General features: G+C 51.2%; 1 protein-coding gene across 21 annotated transcripts in view; it reads right to left on the minus strand.

The window, feature by feature from the left end:
• MYT1L (myelin transcription factor 1 like) overlaps positions 1-16,972 on the minus strand; it is a 548,227-nt gene that overhangs the window by 44,512 nt on the left and 486,743 nt on the right. For all 21 annotated transcript variants that reach the window (XM_017860335.1, XM_017860329.1, XM_017860334.1 and 18 more), the window contains 2 exons: positions 7,891-7,974; positions 6,090-6,311 (listed from right to left, as the gene is read on the minus strand). In XM_017860335.1, the coding sequence (XP_017715824.1) occupies positions 6,090-6,311; positions 7,891-7,974 (306 nt within the window). The remainder of the gene's footprint in view (positions 1-6,089; positions 6,312-7,890; positions 7,975-16,972) is intronic.

The following is a 16,972-nucleotide window of genomic DNA, read 5'->3' on the forward strand; positions in this document are numbered from 1 at the left end:
TTTTTTTTTTTTTTTTGAGACGGAGTCTCGCTCTGTCGCCCAGGCTGGAGTGCAGTGGCCGCATCTCAGCCCGCTGCAAGCTCCGCCTCCCGGCTTCACGCCATTCTCCTGCCTCAGCCTCCCGAGTAGCTGGGACTACAGGCGCCCGCCACCTCGCCCGGCTAGTTTTGTATTTTAGTAGAGACGGGCTTTCACCGTGTTAGCCAGGATGGTCTCGATCTCCTGACCTCGTGATCCGCCCATCTCGGCCTCCCAAAGTGCTGGGATTACAGGCTTGAGCCACCGTGCCCGGCCGAGGCTCTTATGTGAATCTGTTCCCTCACTGTGAGGTTCTGGGCTCAGGTAGTGAGTGTTAGGTCTTACTCACCATCACCACCCTAGGCTCTGCCGCTTCTGCTGTGTGGCTCGGACTTAGCACCTGTCCAGAACGCCTGCTGGGGGTCTGCACGGGCCGAATGGTCCCTGGTCATGGCCTGGTACTGTCCTCAGTCTGTGTTCACCGGGACTGAGGACACCATCCTGTCCTGAGCTGTCCGCTCTGCCTCTTCCTCATGTATAAAATCAGCATTTTCTACCCGACTTCTGTCATTGTAGAATTGTCCCTGACTCCTCCGTCCTGGGCTTCTCCATGTGCCTCCAGTTCTCCCCCTCATTTACGGGAGGGATTGGCCTTTACGCCTGACCTGAGGGTCTCGTCATAGCTGCTTTTACAATCACAATGTGACATCTGCCCCAAAGGTCATGGGGCACATATGCATGCGCCCAGGAGCCAGGATAGGGCCTTGATTTTTAATCTTAGACATTGCTTTTCTAGAAAGACCTGGCCAACCCTAAAGATAAAACGTTTTCTATTTCTCTTACATCAGTTCTGCTTTTCTCAGACATGACTCAGCTCAGGGAACAGGCTCAGGGAAAGGAGCCTTCCTGCCTAACCCTCAACACAGAAAGAACAGCGGCCGTGCCAGGACTCACCGTGAAGTGAAGTGGAAACGATTCCATAGCAAATGGGGTGGGTGACCAGGGGCTCCTGTCAGGTCTGAGACCCAGGAGTGGGCTGGGCGTGTGAGCAGGGCCCCAAACCATGGACATTGGTTCCTGCTTCCTCTACTGTTTGTACTTTGGCACCTGCTTGAAAGCAGTTCTTCATCATCTGGCTAGATTGTCACAGTTTGGGAGAAAAGAGACATAAAACAGGCAGCTTCTGTTTCAATCTTTTTTTGCTGCTGCTTCTAACCGCTGCTTCATTTGCACAGCGAGTGGGATGTACAAGGGCCCTCCAAACTCCAATCTTGACGTGTCTGCGGGGGCTTTGTGGGACGCTTCTGCTAACCCAAGCCCTGGAAGGTTTGGGAAAACTGCCAGGCAGTCCCGGCAGTCTGGACAAGGCCAGGGCTTCCGAGGAAACAGAAATGTCTGAGGCTTTCTAATGCATGTGTTCTGTGGGCTTAGCTGTGTTCTTGCCGGGTATTAATATTTTTACACTTTCAGAAAATAATACTCTGCCTGTCTAATAAAACTGATGAAGATTTGATCAACAGAGAAAAACCATGGTCAACACATGATGGAATATTCCTCAGTCTTAAAAGGGAAGGAAGCTCGGACACGTGCTACAAGCCCTCAAGCCCATGTGCTTTAGGACATGGACTCCGTGAAATAAGAGGATCACAAAAAAGCAAACTCCATGGGATTCTACTTATAGAAGGTCCCCAGAAGTGTCAGATTCACAGAGGCAGAAAGCGCAGTGTGGGTGCCAGGGGCTAGGCAGCTGAGGAAGGGGGAGTCAGTGTTGAATGGAGACAGGGTCTCGATGGAGATGGAAGAGCTGGAGAGATCAGCTTCACAACAGCGTGAATACAGGTACTCCTTGACATACCACGGGGATGGACACAGGTACTCCTCCACACACCACGGGGATGGACACAGGTTACTCCTCCACACACCACGCGCGGAGGTGGACCACAGGCGTTACTCCTCCACACACCACGGGGATGGACCACCAGGCCTACTCCTCCACACACCACGGGGGGATGCGACACAGCGCTACTCCCTCCACACACACGGGGATGGACACATGCTACTCCTCCACACACCACGCGGGATGGCACACTAGGGTACTCCTCACACACCACGGGGGATGGACACAGGACTCCCCACACACCAGGCCGGATGGATACAGTACTCCCTCCACATACCACGGGGATGGATACAGGTACTCCTCCACATACCACGGGGATGGATACAGGTACTCCTCGACATACCACGGGGATGGATACAGGTACTCCTCGACATACCACGGGGATGGATACAGGTACTCCTCCACATACCATGGAGATGGATACAGGTACTCCTCGACATACCACGGGGTCAGCATCCCCATATAGCCATCTTAAGTTGAAAATACTGTATCTTGAAAATATTTTAAGTCAAAAATGCATTTAATACTTGTACTGACTCAACATCATAGCTTAGCCTAGCCCACCTTAAACGCACTCAGAACTCTTACATCAGTCCACAGCTGGGCAGAGTCAACTTAACCAAGGCCTAGTTATACAAAAGTGTTGAATATCTCATGTAATGTATTGAATACTGTATGCAGGTGAAGAAGAATGGTTGCGTGGATACTCAAAGTGCCATTTGTACCAAGTGTATATTGCTCTTGCACCATTGTAAGATCGAAAAATTGTAAGTCGAGGCCCATCTGTATACCTAACACTACTGAACCATACACCTAAAGATGAGTGTGTTAATATTTTACCACAACTATAAGAACAGAACAGAACCCAGGTCCGCCGTGCTCAGGCCTGGACTGCCCCTTTTCCCCTTGTGCTGCTGCCCCGGGTTTTCCTTTGCTGCACAAACAGGGGTGCTGGTCCATGGGCAAACACGCCCAGAGCCCTGTGACACACAGGGAGGTCCCCTTTCCTCCTCGGAGGTGGCCGAAACCAGCAGTTCAGAGAGTTCTGATGGTGCCTTTTAGTAAAATGGAGGAGTGTCAACATTTCTGTGCAGCTCAGCCAGCCCACGGCAGGGCTCCAGCAAGAGCTGCCTAGCACGCTGACATTTCCACCTCCACACCCCGCACGTGAATACTGATACCCGGGCCTGGAGCCTGTGTGAATACTGATACCTGGGCCTGGAACCTGTGGCCTCTCCCATCAAGCTGTGGCCCTGCAGGGCAGGTGGGGCATGGGCAGCTGGAGTCATTTCTATCATGCTTGGACTTCTGTGGGCCCTCCAGGGACCTGGGATCCTGAAAGAGGAGGCTGCTGAGCCCTGGGCAAAGGTGGGTGGCAACCAGGTGGGAGTGAAGTGAGAGGCATACAGCTTTCCAGAGATGGGAGCTTCTAGCACTGCAAATTCTCTGAGTAACATGAGCCTGTAAGCTGTGATTTTACTCACTAATGTGGCCTGGGCCCCAAGATTCCATCAGCCTGTACCCCAAGATTCCACCAGCTTGTGCCCCCAAATTCCACCAGCCTGCACCCCAAGATTCCATCAACCTGCCACCAAGATTCCATCAGCCTGTGCCTCAAGATTCCATCAGCCTGAACCCCAAGATTCCATCAACCTGCCCCCAAGATTCCATCAGCCTGCACCCCAACATTCCATCAGCCTGTGCCCCCAAATTCCACTAGCCTGCATCCCAACATTCCATCAGCCTGTGCCCCAACATTCCATCAGCCTGCACCCCAATATTTCATCAGCCTGCACTCAATATTCCATCAGCTTGTACCCCAAGATTCCATCAGCCTGCTCCCCAAGATTCCATCAGCCTGCACTCAATATTCCATCAGCTTGTCGAGGCCAGTGCATGCATCTCAACATGCTCTCCACTCTGTGCCCGGGACCCTGGGGAAGAAGCTCCCTTTGGAGAAAAGAAACAGGGAAGGGTGGAAATTGAGGTGAGGCTGGCAACAGAGTAGACAGAGTAAGGTTCTAGCTGCAGAAATTCACGCCTGGCATTTGGGAAGGGGTGACCTGGGGCGGGGTCCTGCTTCCCACTTCAGTGGCTCCTGAGCTCTAAGCCCTCCCCCATGGAACAAGGGGCAGGACAGAGTTCTTGGTGGAGGGCCATCCTCTGACCCTAACATGCAATGCAACCAGAGGCTGGGGAGTGGGAGGGAACAGCACTTATCTGGCACCTGGTATTTGCTGCTTAAATCAAATGGGCAAAGTCTCAGCGGGAGGAAAGCTAAAGCACCAGGCTCCACAGAGGCAGCTCTGAACTGTGCCATCCCTGGAGTGCAGAAATGCTCACGTGAGAGGATGGAACTGTTTTCGTTTGTGTCAGGCTAGCAAAACATACAAGCCCTTACTCATAGGTCAAATGGGCAGGGTTTTTACAAAATTTTTAAACATTTTATTAATGGTGAAAGGTTTGGGAAAGTAGACAGTTTTTTGGAGGGCAATTTGGCACAATATGTCAAAATTTTAAAGCTAGCACTCTGGTTTCCAGGAATATATCCTGAAGATCTGCTTGCACAAGGACACGGAGTTGTGTGTGGAAGGACGTTCACGTGGAGTTCTTTGTAACAATCAAACCTGGACAGGACACCGGGTGGCACGCATGGCAGCAGGCTCACCGGGGAGGGTGAGGTGGCTCTGTGACACCCTGGGGTTCTGTGCACCTAACGAGGAACGCCCCGCCTGCTGGGCCCTAGGTGGTCCTGGTGAGCAGCTGAGGCCCCTGTCCTCACGCAGGGTTCTGGGAGACGCTGAGATCCATGTGTATAAATAGGGGTGCTTTTCAGTTCCAGAGAAGACAGGAACTGCCTGCCTTTGAGAAGGGAGTTGAGAGATTAGGTCCGGGAAAGGTCATTCACTTTCTCTCTCTCAAGTTTTTTTTTTTTTTTTTTTTTTTTTGTATGAGACAGAGTCTTGCTCTGTCGCCCAGGCTGGAGTGCAGGGGTGCAATCTTGCCTCACTGCAACCTCCGCCTCCCGGGTTCAAGTGATTCTCCTGCCTCAGTCTCCCGAGTAGCTGGGATTACAGGTGCCAGCCACTATGCCCAGTTAATTTTTGTATTTTTAGTAGAGACATGGTTTCACTATGTCAGCCAGGCTGTCTCAAACTCCTGACCTCAGGTGATCTGCCTGCCTCAGCCTCTCAAAGTGCTGGGATTACAGGCATGAGCCACTGTGCCCGGCCAAGTTTTCTCTTTAAACCAATTTATATTGTTTGAATTTTCTACTTGAGCAGGAATTTCTTTAATAATTAAAAAAAATCTTCCTTAACATTTCTTTAAGGATCAGAGTCACCTATTACTGAACGTGCCATTATTCCTGTAATCTGCATACCCACCTTTGTTCACTCTGTGTGTGAGATGGATTTGAGGCGCAGGTGTGATTGTCGTAGAAAGTGGCATATAGGGCAGCAGAAGGGAAACCACTGCAATTCTCCCCAAAGGGCATGACCTTCACGTCGTTCGTGTGATGTTTGTATCTTCCCCTCCGCCTCCTCGAGGAAGCTGAGGGACGCCGAGCGCAATGGGAGCCGTCAGCCATGGAGACAGGTCCCACCCCAGGTCTTCACTCCCCACAGAGGGACCGATTGCACCATCTGACTGCACAGAACGGGCCTCTCCTAAGATAATCTAACTGCATGTATTTCTTTCTAAATGAAGCAAATAAAAATGAATGAGGTTGATTGGCTCTTTTGGGAATTTTCTCATGCATCTTGGGCGCAGGCATTCACCAGGAGTCACCGTGCCAAAAGCCATCCTCTTTCCCCCAGCGAGGCCTGCCTGTGAATTTCAGGTGAAATAAGTAACTAAATCTTAAGATATTCATGTGCATGTCTAAAATGAAAGTCTGTATCTGACTGTGGATTCTAATTTTAAAAATGGAAAACTGCTGTGCTCATCTATAGATGGGGCTGAAGGAGGCTGTGCTCCCTAATGTAAGTTTAAGGTGTTTCAACGCTGTCCCCAAACCTTTGAATTTTGTTAGGTTGATACGATAGTTTTCAGCCTTTTCTTTCTAAACACCGGTGACGGGAGAAGCTGGCACCTGCTGCCATCGGAACCAGCCATGCCAGTTGGCTCTTGGCGGCACCATCCCAGCTAGGGTCCCGCTGACGCAGCCACTCACCTGCGGTGTGTGAGGAAGCTGCCGCTAACGTGGCCTGAGCCGTCGCAGCCTGGCGTGGGGCAGGACATGCCTTCTGTCTTGACCGACTTCCAGGAGAACTGGGAGCCATTCAAGTACCCGTCTTTCTGCCTCTTGGCCGCCAAGGGGCACCCGGAGGCGCTGCGATGGGACGCGTACTTCCCGGTGATGTGACCCTGGCCGTCGCACCCGGGGACCGGACACCTGCAGGCAGGCAGAGGGGACACGCTTTATTGCCTGGCCACCATCGGCTGGTGGTCTCTGTAACAAAGTCAGGATAACCCGGCATGAGGAAGGAAAGAACAACCATGCCCTCCTGGCTGGGCAAGAGGAAAAGAAAAAAGAGAAAGAAAAGTCACGAAAAGACACCACCTAGTGGAAGACTGAACTATTTCACCTGCGCAGAAGGCCTGGCCCATTGCGGGTGGAAGGCGTTTCTGGCACAAAGTGTATGTGCCTGGTGGGGACTGATGGGTTCAGCACACAAAAGACCACACAGCCGCTTGCAGCTATACAAGCGTGTATTTGAAAGACACCATTTTGGGACAGAACCATGGCTTTTCGGGTGGAAAAAATGCAAAGTCAATAAGATGTCATGGCATTAGTTTTAAAGAGGCTGCTTCGTGCTTTTCTCAAGGGCTAGAAGACGTTTGTCTGGCTGTGTCTTCTGGAGGCCTTAAAATGCCCTTCCAGCTAGAGAAGATACTAAGCTGTAGAGATGTCTCAGGAAGTCTCCTGGAGTCAGGCTGGCACATGGACACAGGGCAGGTGTATTCCCGGGAACTTGTGAATGGCAGGACCAAGACACACACCAGGGCAGCAGAGGTGCCTGAAGGAGGCAGGGCCTGGCCTAAGCGCTCCTCATGTGTCCTGAGTGGTGAGTTTGCCTGCATTGTTTTCATTAACAGAAAAGTTCGCGTTCCCCAGAATTTGCATTACCTATTTATTTTGGCAAATCTTAATTTATTTGAATAATGTACCCTTTAATTTATTTTGATTCTGTTTTATTTACATTTTTTTCTGAAGATGTGGAGTGAGGTTTACTGTGTGGGTTTCTGCGGCCCAGGCATGGCTGATGTGGGATGGGGACAAACACCCCCTTAGGCAGTCCGTCGGTCGTCACAGGCCACAAGCCCAGTGTCCGCTGCAGCCCCAAGCCCTGCTTTAGAGCAAGGCAGGTATAACTAAACTATCTTTACAAGCCAGAATACCAGTGAAGCATTCGCTTGTGGTGTATTTAGTACTTTCAGGAGCGTTCACCAATCTGCTGTTCCCAATAATTCAGCTGCTTTCCCCACCAAGCGGAGAGGGAAGGTTTTTTTTTTGAGACAGAGTCTCGCTCTGTTGCCCAGGCTGGAGTGCAGTGGCCGGATCTCAGCTCACTGTAAGCTCCGCCTTCCGGGTTCACGCCATTCTCCTGCCTCAGCCTCCCGAGTAGCTGGGACTACAGGCTCCCGCCACCTCGCCCGGCTAGTTTTTTGTATTTTTTAGTAGAGACGGGGTTTCACCGTGTTAGCCAGGATGGTCTCGATCTCTGACCTCGTGATCCGCCCGTCTCGGCCTCCCAAAGTGCTGGGATTACAGGCTTGAGCCACCGCGCCTGGCCGAAGGAAGGTTTTTTTGAGGGGGATTTGGGTTACCTGGAACCTCAGATTGATAGATATCAGCTTACTGCTGGACAGCCCCTGTAACTTTTCAGCCAATCAGCAGATGTGCTTCGCTTGAATGACTCATCCCCACAAGGCAGCACTGCTACGGTTCTCAGCCCCACTGGTGCTCGTACCTGATGGGCTCTTGATCTTCCTTATCTTCTTTGCTCTGTGCTATCCTGATACCGCTTTTCTTTGCTCTCGGGCAACCTGAAAGGCTAAATAAGAAACACGTTTCAGAAACCACCCTGCACCATGGATTCCAGCAAGCTTTCTTAATGGATGAGGCTGTGACTCGATTCTCTCCAGAAACCTGTGCTTCTGGGGACACAGTCAAGATTCAGGAGGAGAGTTCTTTCCCTGTGTCCTCTCCAAGGCTTTAGGCACCGTCAGTCCCCTTTCAAGAAAGCTGGGAGACTGGGGTGGGCTAGGATGCTGCGAACGGGAGGGAAACTGGTTCACTGGGAGAGGGCAAAAGCAGTCGGGAGTCACCAGGAAAGATGCTGGGGGAGGTTTTGTTGACAGAGAGCGAGCGAGTGCACACGGACGTGTGCATGTCGGGGGTGAACATGACTAAAGAAAACCGCCTCCCAGCCTCATTCTTGGGGACTCTGTCTTTCACAGCAGCTTCCCAAGCACTTCCATCTCAGGTTCATGTCTTGGGAGACGGTGATGGGCTAGTGACTTATTCCAGGCTCTGGGTTATGCCTGCAGATGGGAGAGGAGGAGCTGGACATGCTTATTTTATTTAATTTTCAGCCTCGGGTACAGAAGCTTTGGACATGCTTGTAAAGGGAATTTTTTCAGCTGGAACAGAAAAATACACACACATACACACCACATGCAATAATATATAAAGTAAGTGGGAGTTTTGGAAAAGAATTGAAGAACCAGAAATTGGGTAATCTCCTGCCATGCCATTGGGTCCTGTGGAAATCGCAGCCCTGGTGCTGGCGTATGGGTGGGTCCAGGTGGGAGCCACTGTTCTCCCTGTTTCCTGAGCTCGGGGATAGTTTTCCTGGTCAGTTCTGATTCTTGGAAACATGCAGATTCCCAGGAGGAAGTGCTCACTCCCCTAAAGACAGGCTCCATCCTGCCTCCCAGGCCTTGGCCGTCCTCCTCCCTCTTTAGGTGGGGGCAGCCCCTCAGCACAGGCGGGTCGGGGAGGGTTCGGGGTTTGGGTCTGGGCAGGAAAGAGGTTGTCAGGTCCCACAGCACCTTCACTCCAGGCCCCTGCTGCCCCACCTCCTGGAGCCAGCAGGGAATCCCTCTGCTCCTTCCTCTGTCTCGCTCTTCACAGGAAGAGGAAAGAAGAGGCGAGGGCACTTGAGCTCGCTGCCTGCTGGGGCCTTTCTTCTCCCCGCTTTCCTACAGGGAGAATCTGGAAAGAGGGGCCCGTCTGTGCTTCCCCCAACCTTTCCCTGTTCCTACGGTGGCCTCCTCTGCCCCCGCCCCAGCCTCTGACTCCTGACTTGCCTGCAGGTCGCTGGGGCTCTGAGGCCAGTGTGGGTTGACTTCAGGTCCACCCCTGCACCCCCCTGATGCTGCACAGCTGCTTGGATGCCCCAAAATTAGACTCATTGTCCACGTCACCAACCCAAAGCCCCAGGCCAGCAGACTGAGCGTGTCCTTGCTGGGTTTTGCTTCCCTCAGGTTCCGTTGATGTCACACCCAAGGCCTCTCCTCATCTGTCCAGCTTCCGCTTCCAGGGGCTTCTGCTTCCAGGGGCTTCTGCTGCCAGCAATGCTAGCGTAGGTCCCCTGGCTGGGATCACCTCCAGGCCAGCCTTTAGCATCATCCGAGGCTTTTCACTTCCTCAGGGGGACCCGAGTTCCTCCACACGGCTCGTTGGCTCCTCGAGGCCTGGCCCTGCAGCCACGTAGGCCCCTCTCCTGCCCACAGGCCCCGCCGTCCTCGCTGGGCTCTCCCTGCAACCCTTGCCTCCATCCTTTGGACTGACCGATGTCCCTGCCTTATCTGTGGCGCGTTCCCAGCTGTGTGGCCTCTGCATCCTACAAGAGGCCTGGGCCTGGCTGTCTTCACAGTGCGGCCGCTGCAGGCTCACACCGTGCTCCCCTCTACAGGCTCCTCTGAGAGGCAATTCCTAGGATTATAAGCCATGCAAGTGTTTATCCGCAGTTCCCCGATTCCTAGCCCAAAGTCTTGCACAGAGCGGGTGAATCAATGCATGAATGAAGAAAAGAGGAACGAAGGGGAGAATTACGGTATTCCACCCAGGGACAGTTAAAGTGTCTTACTCAGGGAGAATTATGGAGTCCTACCCAGGATCCCATCTCCCCAGATACAGGATTCCTGTGGGGGAAGCCCAGTCCCTGATCCCACCACAGAGGCCGGGCTCCCTTAGGCCCTGCCCGCTGCCCTGTCCCTGAGCCACTCCCTGCAGACTTGAGAGCCAGGGACAGCTCTTGACCACTAGGGAGGCCTGGGCTGGGGGCAAAACTAAACCAAACAGAACAAATCCTCAAAAACAACAAGATTTGGCTCCGAAAATGCGGTGGCCTCCAGGAAGCCTTGGTCTTGGCACACGGGCTGCTCTAGACTCCTAGAATGCCAGCTCTGGGGCTCAGGAGCCCGTATCTGAAAGCCATGTCTGTTGGTGAGAAGAGGCCCTGTGGTCTCTTTCTGGGGCACTGGCCGAGGGCACCTGTGAGAAGCCTGTGCATGGAGAGGCGTGGTCTTTACCTGCCCCCACTCACTTGATAGGTAGCTCAGTGCCTGTGCCCCACAGGGTCCTCTTCTATGCACCATAGCCCAGGGCCTCTGTTCCATCCCTAGGACAGCAGGACCTAGCTTCCCCTTCAGCACTGAACACCCACAGGAGTCCAGGGCCCCCAGCGGCCCCCTGTTCTCACTATAGCATCTTAATGCATGGCTGGAACCTTTATACTGCTTACTTCTTGCTACTTTTCATGCGTGATGAAAACAAGGGAACGTTTCCCTACCCACCCACTAAGCACTAGAACTCTAGGAGCAACGGAAATAGAACTTGTTCAATATTTAAAACTCCCCTGATCAGCTTGCAACATAGGATGGAAAGTCAGTACTTGCTACGGACCCCAGAGTGGAGATTCTCTACAGAATGACTATTTGTGAGAAGGATCTGAGCGGCCACTTCTTCCAGGCGTTGCGCGGAGGGAGAGAAGAGGCGATGCTATGTATGGGCTGTGCAGACGTGGCCCGAGTGTCTGTGTTTCAGCTTCCTTGTCTGTATTTTGGGGCAGAAATACCTGCGTCATCGGCTGTGAAAACTGAAGGTGGTAACATGATACATACAATGTTTGGCACAGAGAAGGAGCTCTGTGATTTTAGATCCTGACTTTCACCTTTGTCTGCACTTGTGATCCCTTCTTTAGGGCCCAGATTTGAACCTAACAAAACGTCACTCCCCTCATCTTCTCCTTCCAAATTTTAGAAACATAGGGATTCATTTGCGGGCCCTTCCCGAGCCCTGGAGGGAGTGGAGCAGTCACTGCTTTCCTGGGCGTCAGAGCTGCGGCTCCATGTTCTGCTCAGGGCTCACATCCACAGTTCATTTCTTAGGATTTGGATCCATCTTCCTTTTTTTTTTTTGAGACAGAGTCTCTTGCTCTGTTGCCCAGGCTGGAGTGCAGGGGCATGATCTCAGCTCACTGAAGCCTCCGCCTCCCAGGTTCAAATGATTCTCCTGCCTCAGCCTCCTGAGTAGCTGGGATTACAGACTTGCACTACTACACCTGGATAAATTTTGTATTTTTAGTAGAGATGAGGTTTTGTCACGTTGGCTGATCTCGAACTCCTGGCCTCAAGTGATCTGCCTGTCTCAGACTTTCACAGTGCTGGGATTACAGGCGTGAGCTACCACTGCGCCCAGCCACCATCTCCCATTTTTGAAAGTGTCGTTTTCTTTTCGTGCATGAGTTGGAAGAGCTCACCTGCTGATGACCCTGAAAAGCTGTTTTTCTCCTCTCATCCTTCCTCCTTTGCTTACATGAACATATCATAAGAATCCCAAAGTTAATGTGTTTAGACAGAATCTAAGGCCCACTCCTCCTGGTGGACTTCTTTATGTCAGATGATGATGTCCCCTGGGTGCGTGCTGCATCCCAGGCCCTCCCTCTTTAGTGCCTGCCTTCTTCCCCAGGGGCCCCTCCCACTCCTGACCCTGCTGGTCACGGCCCCATTGCTGCTCTCCTCACCTGCACCAGCTCTTCTCTGTCACCACCCAAGTGTGCTCTTGGTACCTCGCGTCTCTCAGCAGCCTGCTCTCTAGGCTAAAAGCTAAACCTGCACTTGGGTGAATATCCATTTTGCAGCAAATAAAGTTTAACCCCCTCATACTGAATTCAACTGGACTCCTAAAGCAAGCTCCATTTGTAGCTGCTCCCATAGGCTTAGACCTGAAACTGTTGCCAACCTGATTTATTCACTGTCAAATGTGCATTAATGTTGGTGTCATAAGACGTTCTCTAATGCTGTTCCCTTGCTTGGAATATCCTTTTCTGCTCAACCTCCTAGAGACCCTCCCCATCCATCAAGCCGTGGCTCAGCATCGCCTCCTCTGTCCTGGGCTCCGACTCACCCTGCCTCGTCAGAATTAAGACATGACTTATTCATTATCTTTAGGCTTTGATAAGTACATACCTGTTTGAAAAGTATCTTTCAGGTCAGATTTCCACCCTCGTGCCACCCCGGCCTGGAGGCCTCAAGGCCACTGCCCTGAGTGTGCATCCTCTTGGAGCCCATCTTGGTTTCCCTTAAATGTGCAGGAATGTGCTGGAGTGCACCAGGCTGGTTAGCTTTTATGTCTTTCCTCGTAATTACCTGTACCTCGAGGCTAGGAACGCCTTAGTTATTGCTGTTCCTTTGCCTCGGGGACAGATTACATACTCAAATAGATATTTACTAATTTACTAGGTTTCTGGAATTCCACACTGACATTTGGGATTACGTTTAAACGATTAACAATTTCCTAGACAGAAACTGTTTTCCACAATTCACAGGGGCTCATGATATGTCCACATCTTTATCTGGAACTTTACAAATGCTGGAAATGCTATAAACACTTCAGAGCCCTGTGTTCTCTGGGGGAGGGAAAGGCTGGGGGTAAGCACATGGACAGAGCACACGGACAGCTCCAGCGAGCAAGGGCCAACAACAGGTGAGTGCAGGATTATGAGAAACTGGAGGATTTGGGATCCCGGGAGACATGTGGTCAAGGGCAGTGTGCCTTGTGGCCTCCAGGCCAAAGTAGTGCTAGAGTGGCTATCTAGCCCGGAGCCCGGGGGCACAGCACAGACTTCACTGACCCTCTGGTGAAACAGCTCTGTGCCCGGCATGAGAGTGGATCCTGTGACCCTCCTGACCCTCCGACTAAACAGCTTTGCACCTGTGTGAGAGCAGATCCTGACAGGGTTGCACCAGCACCACCTTACAAGGTTCCCGAGGCTCCCTGGTGAGGAGCTGCCTCTCTGGATTTTGGCAGCAGGACGTGAGACCCTCCAACGTAGACTTGCTCCTGGCTCTTCTGCATGACATCAAGCCTGTTTCTTCACTGTCTTCCTCAGGACCTGGTGATGTCTTCATTTCACAGCAGGTAAGGCCTTTGGGGTCCCTGTTTAAAGTCCCCACAGCACACTGGGGTGGCATAGGCAGACACTGTCCGGCCATTTGACTGCCATGCTGGAGGCTTCAATTTTGCGTATTGTAAAAGACCAGAGTGGAAATGCTCCAGGTGAGTGCAGGTGCTGACAAGACGGGCAGCCGAGCATCTCCGTGCCCACGCACCTTCATTTGCAGTCAGGATACCAATAATCTCATAGGATGGTGAGATGATATATGTAAAATGCTCACTGTAATTTCTGGTATGTAGCAGGTGCCTAGTAAATGTTCTTTTGTGATTAGATGCCATTCTGGAACCGTAGAGGCCACAGGGTGTTCTAGTGGGAGTCAGATTCCTGGAGCATCATCATTTGTGGAAAATGTGGACTTGACTTCTGCGTTGGAACAACCTCAGGGCCTTTGGAGCTCTTGCTGCTTGCCTGATCCTATGAAAAAGGCATGTGGGACGGCTGGACAGAGAGAATGAGGAGCACCCCTGGGCAGGCCTGTCTGGCGGGACCCGGAGACTACAGGTGAAGGAGAGGGCCTGTGGGCGGTGGTCGGAGAAGAGAGCAAAGGTGTCTGGAAAACAGGATTTTGAGGATACACTTAAGAAACAGTCTGTTAGTTTGAAAACAAGAGTATGAAGAGGAGCCCTGTGGATGACTATGAATGACGTGGAAGATTTTGTAGGCATATGGTCAACAGAGCCTCTGTTCACTGAGGAAGGAGAGTCGGCAAAGCAGCGGAGAGAGGATTGTTTGACAGAACATCACAGTCAATAAACATTTGTTGAAATGGACTTAGGGACATTTCGGATGCTATGTGGAAGCCAGAAAACACCACCACTAAGAGGCAGGTACAACCCCACCTTCTCCAGGTGGTTTAGGCACACACACTTCCTCCAGGGCCATCCTAGGCCCGTGGGGCTGCCAGGTGGGACTTGGAGTCAGATGACCTGGGCTCCAGTGCAGCTCTGCTACTGTATCTCCTGGCCCCTCAGTTTCCTCAAATTCAAAAGTTAATGAAATTGCTAATTCTCAGCACATCCGTGGAGATGGTGGAGGACAGCTCCTTGCCTAAGTTCCCAGAACGGGCCCAGGAGAAGGCCAGGGCTCGGCCTCACTTTTCTCTCAGAAGGGAGCTGGGAATACTCTGCAACTGCAGACAGAATTGGAGTGTGTGCTTTTGTCCTGGGAGCAGGAGGGAGAATTCCAGACACCACAGATACGCGAGGCAGATCTGTGCTCTGAACACGTTCAGGATCATTGTTTGGTGACTTTCCCTCTCACAACAGCCCGCAGTGCGGGAGGAGGATGCCTTGAACTCACACAACTACCTTGAATTATGGCACAATTGAGGGAAAAAGAAGGCCAGTAATCATCATCTAAGTGAAGTTTGCCTATACGTAACATTATCTTCTGTTCCTGGGAAATAGACAATAGAAGATTAACATGAAAAGAAGTTCTTTCCACTTGCATTTCTGGCCACCAAGAGCCAACAGACCTGGGAGAGTTTCCTTGTTGGCTTCTGTCTGTCTTCAGCAGCCAATATACACAGAACTGCACTTACTTCGCTGGGGCCTCCATCTTTCTTTAGCGGGGACTTTTCTTCTGAGCAACGTGCTCAGCCCCGTTTAGACGTCTATGCTAGGGAAGCTGTTACTAGAACAAGTAACGTCACAAGGTGTTCCACCTTCAATACGCTAAAACCCCGAAAGGGTTCTGTCTAGGTCTCAGATTTGCCCAACACAAATCACACTTACTTTCCAACTCCGTTGACTTACCCTGTGATTATTTACTCTAGGCATAGATGGTAGCTTAAATTTGAGCTTAGATTAGATTTTAATCATGGGTTTGTGCTATATTAATACTTAGCAGTCTAAGATATATGTAAAATGAATAAAATGTTTAAACAACATGATGACTACATTTACATGACAACCCCCACCAAAAAAAATGAGTAGAAAAACATACATTTGGACATGAAGTGACCAGGAAGTGTTCACCGTACGGGGTGCTGACATTATGCCATGCCAGAAGCTCTGGCCATGTGATAGGACCGAGACATCGCTTTTCTAAGATGAAATAAAGACCTGCATGGAATGTTCTTGTCTTTGTATATTTAATTGGAGTTTTACAAATTTTTATTTAATCTAAACCAGTGATTTAATTCTGGCAGTCTTGCTGGATGGAGTGACTCACTCTTGTTCTACCAAACGTGGTGGCTGTTTCTGTGCTGCCTGGTGAAGCCGCATCAATGTAATAAGCCTCTGCTGTCCCTGGTCTGTGGCAGTGGTCCCCTCAGGGGACACTCAGCAATGACTGCAGGCATCTTTGGTTGTCATGAATGGGTGGATGCTCCTGGCATCTGGTGGGTGAGGCCCAGGGATGCCGCACAGGTCCCGTGGTGTGGAGGACGGCCCCCCTGGCAAACAGCCATCTGCCCCCACATGCCAGCACTGCAGAGGCTGAGGAATCTGGGTCAAGAGCGTGAGACATTGGCACTGAGTCTGAAGAATCCTCCTCCAAGTTGTATACTTCATTTTTCCTTGGTGGCATTCACGATTTGTGCTTTTCGTAGACACGTGCTGTTTAAACATAGCTCTCAAATGACTGGGATGTGAGCACAGGAACAAATTACTTTCAGTGAGATTTTAATGACAAAACAATCATCCTGTGAGTTCTGTTTAATCCAAAATGCCAGCCAAGTCAGGTGAGGGTCCCTTCCTCTGACCACCGGGGTCTGGTCACTCACGGATAGACAGTGGGTTTCACTTAGCGACTCTGTGCAGACAACCTTGCCCTGGGGGGCGGGGGGTGGGGCCATTATCCACGGCTGACACTCTCTTTAACTCTCCTAGCTTCCTTTCTCTCCCTCTCTCCCTGCCTTCCCTTCCCTTCCCTTCCCTTCTCTCCCCTCCCCTTCCCCTCCCCTGCCTTCCTGCCTTTCCTGCCTTTTCTCTCTTTCTTTCTTTTTTCTTGCAAGCAGTATGTTAAAAGCAGGAGGCCTCACCTGCTTCTGGACTGCCTACTTTATAACCTAAAATTTAGAGAGGTGAAGGGGAGCAGTATTGTACAACTTAGTTTATTTATTTGATAGATGCAGCATTGTTTCCCATACGGGGAGACTTCACTTTAAATCGGTCTTATTTCAGAAACATTCTTGTCCTTACCTTGGCATTGGCTGTTGGTACATCTACATGTGACTTAAACATTCGTGGCATGTAGTGGATTTGCCTTTGTGTGGACAATATTTCCACAAAGGTTTTCTTCTTGACCAAAACTTTAGTTGAGCTCCTCTGGGTCCTTTACTAGAATGCACCCGACCTTGACTTCCCTCTCTGTCCTTGTAGGATCCAGTTTGAGCAAGAATCCTTCTAAATCAGTTTAAGAACAATTCCCCACCATCTGTCTGAGCACTTGGAGATCCTACCACCCTGGCCAGCTATCAGCAATGATCCCATCAAGTCCATTGGCCAGAAATCCCTTCTCCTTGATGCTTCCTGTGGGGAATTTTCCATCCACTGACCCCAACCTGCTCCCTACTTGTCCTCAGTGGGGTTCGAGTTGAGTCCAGTCTCTCTGACTGCAGGAGCTCATTGCATGGCCCCTGGAC

This window comes from Rhinopithecus bieti, unplaced genomic scaffold, assembly GCF_001698545.2.
Source record: "Rhinopithecus bieti isolate Rb0 unplaced genomic scaffold, ASM169854v2 scaffold_51905, whole genome shotgun sequence".
NCBI classification, from domain to species: Eukaryota; Metazoa; Chordata; class Mammalia; order Primates; family Cercopithecidae; genus Rhinopithecus; species Rhinopithecus bieti.